Raw genomic sequence first — 3,547 nt, 5'->3', positions numbered from 1 at the left:
CCGTCATTGTTGTCCATTTCAGCATTCTTTCTTAGCAACTTTCCAAACGCGTTTCGTTTTATTTTCCAAATTAACATATCCTTGTGTTTCACTGTTTTCAGTTTTCACTCATGTCTCCTTCATAGTTCATATCATAACCTTTGACTTTGTCTCCTCACTACTTCTCTCTTCACTTGACATACTTTCTTCCTTCTTTCTTATTATGGTCCGTCTTTTGATATTCGTTTTTAACACCCTCAGCTAAGGAATTCCACTAATCCAACTCCAGAAATTCTGTTTATCTGCTTCAACTGGGAGCATGCCTACCACCTGTTTGAGTTTATGATCATTTAGATTCTCATAAACATGGCTTCTCTTCTGAAGAAACTAAGACCTGGGGTCCCTTCAGTGGTTGTTGATGATGGTGGTGGTTGTGATAGCAATTTCGAATTCTCCATTGCCGAGGAGTACAAAGGTCCTCCATTGAGTTACTTCATCCCTGAGGTACCTGCTTTCAAGCTTGACCAAGTCCCAGTTGCTCCTATAGCTTCTTCTCCACCTCATCATCAATCCTCATTAGTAGTCCCAGTTATCCAACCTATCAGAAAATCAAGCAATGCTACAACGAAGCTTAAAGATGGTGGTAATGAAGATCATAAACATGGTGTTGTAGGATTGAATCTCATTTCCAAGAATTCAGATACGGCAGAAGAATCTGGATCATGTTCTGCTTCAGTATCTTCTGAGATATTCTCATGTAAAGCGGAGGATGAGGACATGGATGATCCTTCTAGTACTCCAACACATGTGAAACGCAATTCTGCTGTTAGATTTCGTGATCCCGACTCGAATGAAATGGTGGATGATGATTACAATGATGACGAAGTTTTTTCTGGTTCTGAGTATGAAAGTGGAATCAGTACTCCTATTATGAACTACGTGAGGCCAATTCATGCTGCGAGACCTGGGAAAAGAGGCACGTGCTACCGTTGCCTTAGAGGGAACCGGTTCACTCAAAGAGAGGTTTGCATTGTTTGCAGTGCAAAGTATTGCAGAAAGTGTGTGCTGAGAGCAATGGGGTCAATGCCTGAAGGAAGAAAGTGTCTCACTTGCATTGGTCAGAGGATTGATGAGACAAAGAGGAGGAACCTTGGCAAGTTTTCGAGGATGCTCAAGTCCTTGCTCTCTGATTGTGAAGTGAAGCAAATCATGAATGATGAGGTGTTTTGTGAAGCAAATCAGATTCCAGCAGAGCAAATTGTTGTGAATGGGGAGCGTCTTGAGAGGGACAAGCTCATGCTGCTGCTGACATGTCGAAACCCTCCAAAAGAGTTGAAACCAGGCTTCTATTGGTATGATAAATCAGCAGGACTTTGGGGAAAGGTGAAATATAAACCTCATTTACTACAGTTTTTTCGTTTATCAGTATCAATATACACTAACAAAACAGGTTGGGAACCACATTCTGATACGAAACCTTAAGGCATTAGGTCTGTTAGTCCTCCCAAATATATATTTTTCAGCCAATTCAAAGTTAATGTGTGAATAAGATGCTCACACTTGAAATTTAAATTAACCTCTTTTCATGAACTTGCCTCTCATGTTTTCCTCAGAATGGAACTAAAATATATGATTCTTGATTGTGGTTGATTTGTGCAGGAAGGTCAACGTCCATGTCAGATTATAAGCCCTGATATTGATGTTGGGGGTAGCTTGCAGAAAAATGCAAGTCGTGGAAAAACAAGAGTAACTGTAAATGGTCGTGAGATTACTAAAGAAGAGTTATGGATACTAAAGGTTAGTTTGTTAACACGGATGTTGATTCTCTCATTACCTGTATGGCAAGTCTCTCTAAAGGATTCCTTGAAATTTAATAACATATTAACATGTCATGATTCATGCATCCATTACTGTGCTGGCTTTCTACTAATTGTGGTTTACTTTGATTGATTGCAGCTTGCAGGAGTAAAATGGGATGGACCAACTGATTTCTGGGTGACTGCTGATGGATCATATGTTGAAGTGGGACATAGGAATGTCAAGGGCCGAATATGGGATAAGGTGATTGGTTTTATGCACATGAATATCTTGCATTGTTTAGATTTTCTTGTTTTAGTTAAACAGCATTGGTGAATAATTTTTGCAAACTCTGTCAACAGTTTGGAGCAAAGGTAGCTTTGGCATTTCTGTCCCTGTCACTTCCACCTAATCTGGTGACTACTCCCAGTGAAGGTGAAGGCAAAGGCGAAGGAGTGAACGGAGGTAGCCAAGACAACAACCATCAGCAGAAAATGCTTCACAAGTTTCTACTTGTTGGTTCTGCCAAGTCAGGAACAAGTACAATATTTAAACAGGTAGGATGTTGCTAGACAATTATTAATGCACAATTTATGATTGTGGGTATTTGTGTAGTGTTAAATTTATAGTATATCGGTAGTTGATTCTTGTCTGTAAAGTTACTGATATATATTATATTTTGTTAAAGTTTCCTTACTTTTGTTGACTACAATCGAATGACATCTGAATAATTCTGTACATCTTTTTGTTTAAGTCTTGATTTAAAATCTGACCGAGTCTATTATTGTAGGCCAAGCATCTGTATAATGTTCCTTTCTCTGAAAATGAGCGCCAAATTATCAAGTTGGTGATTCAGAGCAACTTGTTTACCTACCTTGGCATGCTGTTAGAGGGGTGTGAATATTTTGAAGAGAGGAGTTTACTGGAGAAAACGAACACAGAACATGTCGACGAATCCACTTCATCTGGTGATTTTTCTCCTAATTTCTTTATCCATTCCTGATAGTTTGTTTAGGATCTTTCATCTTTATGTATTGATATTTTCCATTCTATTTATTGATTTAATGATTCTGTTTGCAGAAGAGAACTCGGGGGAAATTATTGAAACAACTAGCTATTCTATTAGCCCAAGATTACAAGGTTTCTCAGATTGGCTAATCAAATACATGGTTTCTGGTAACTTGGATACAATATTTCGAGATATTATTCAAAATTATGGGCCAATGGTAGAGGAGCTGTGGAGTGATCCAGCAATTCAGGCCACATACAACAGGAGACATGAACTAAAATTGCTCCCCAGAAATGCAACTTATTTTCTAGACCGGGTAAGATGATGTTCGGAACTAAAATCTATTGATCACATGTACATTCAGACTTGTACATATAATTGTTTGATCAAACGCTTATCACTGGGTCAAAAGTTATTTCCTTATAGTTTCTAAGAATTGCATCTAACTTAAGGGGCTAACCTATACAAGCTCCACTGGGATGTTAGGTGAAATAAAACCAACAATATGTAACTGAAGTTGAATAATGTGCATAGGAAAAATATAAGTTTTTCGATTTTTAGTTCAACAAGAGACGACCAAATTCTGATCCTTAAATTATTTGGGTCATAGGTGCATTAAACCAAAAGAAACTTACTTATTCATAATTGTCTAAACATTTCTCCGAAATGCAGGCTGTTGAGATTTCCAAGATAGACTATGAACCTTCTGACATGGACATCATGTACGCTGAGGGGATAACCTTGTCCAACAGCATTACTTCA

At 38.2% G+C, this 3,547-nt stretch overlaps 1 protein-coding gene across 1 annotated transcript in view; it reads left to right on the top strand.

The window, feature by feature from the left end:
- Positions 1-3,547, top strand: part of LOC107628949 (extra-large guanine nucleotide-binding protein 1) — a gene marked incomplete in the record, with an annotated part of 5,380 nt that continues 1,833 nt past the window's right edge. The window contains 7 exon segments of the mRNA XM_021117937.1: positions 1-1,362; positions 1,639-1,776; positions 1,936-2,040; positions 2,139-2,333; positions 2,567-2,744; positions 2,857-3,101; positions 3,458-3,547. Of these exon segments, the coding sequence (XP_020973596.1) occupies positions 346-1,362; positions 1,639-1,776; positions 1,936-2,040; positions 2,139-2,333; positions 2,567-2,744; positions 2,857-3,101; positions 3,458-3,547 (1,968 nt within the window).

The sequence above is a fragment of the Arachis ipaensis genome, chromosome B03 (genome assembly GCF_000816755.2).
Source record: "Arachis ipaensis cultivar K30076 chromosome B03, Araip1.1, whole genome shotgun sequence".
NCBI classification, from domain to species: domain Eukaryota; kingdom Viridiplantae; phylum Streptophyta; class Magnoliopsida; order Fabales; family Fabaceae; genus Arachis; species Arachis ipaensis.
The sequence above is the reverse complement of the archived record's forward strand: the minus strand, read 5'-3'. Positions and strand labels throughout refer to the sequence as shown.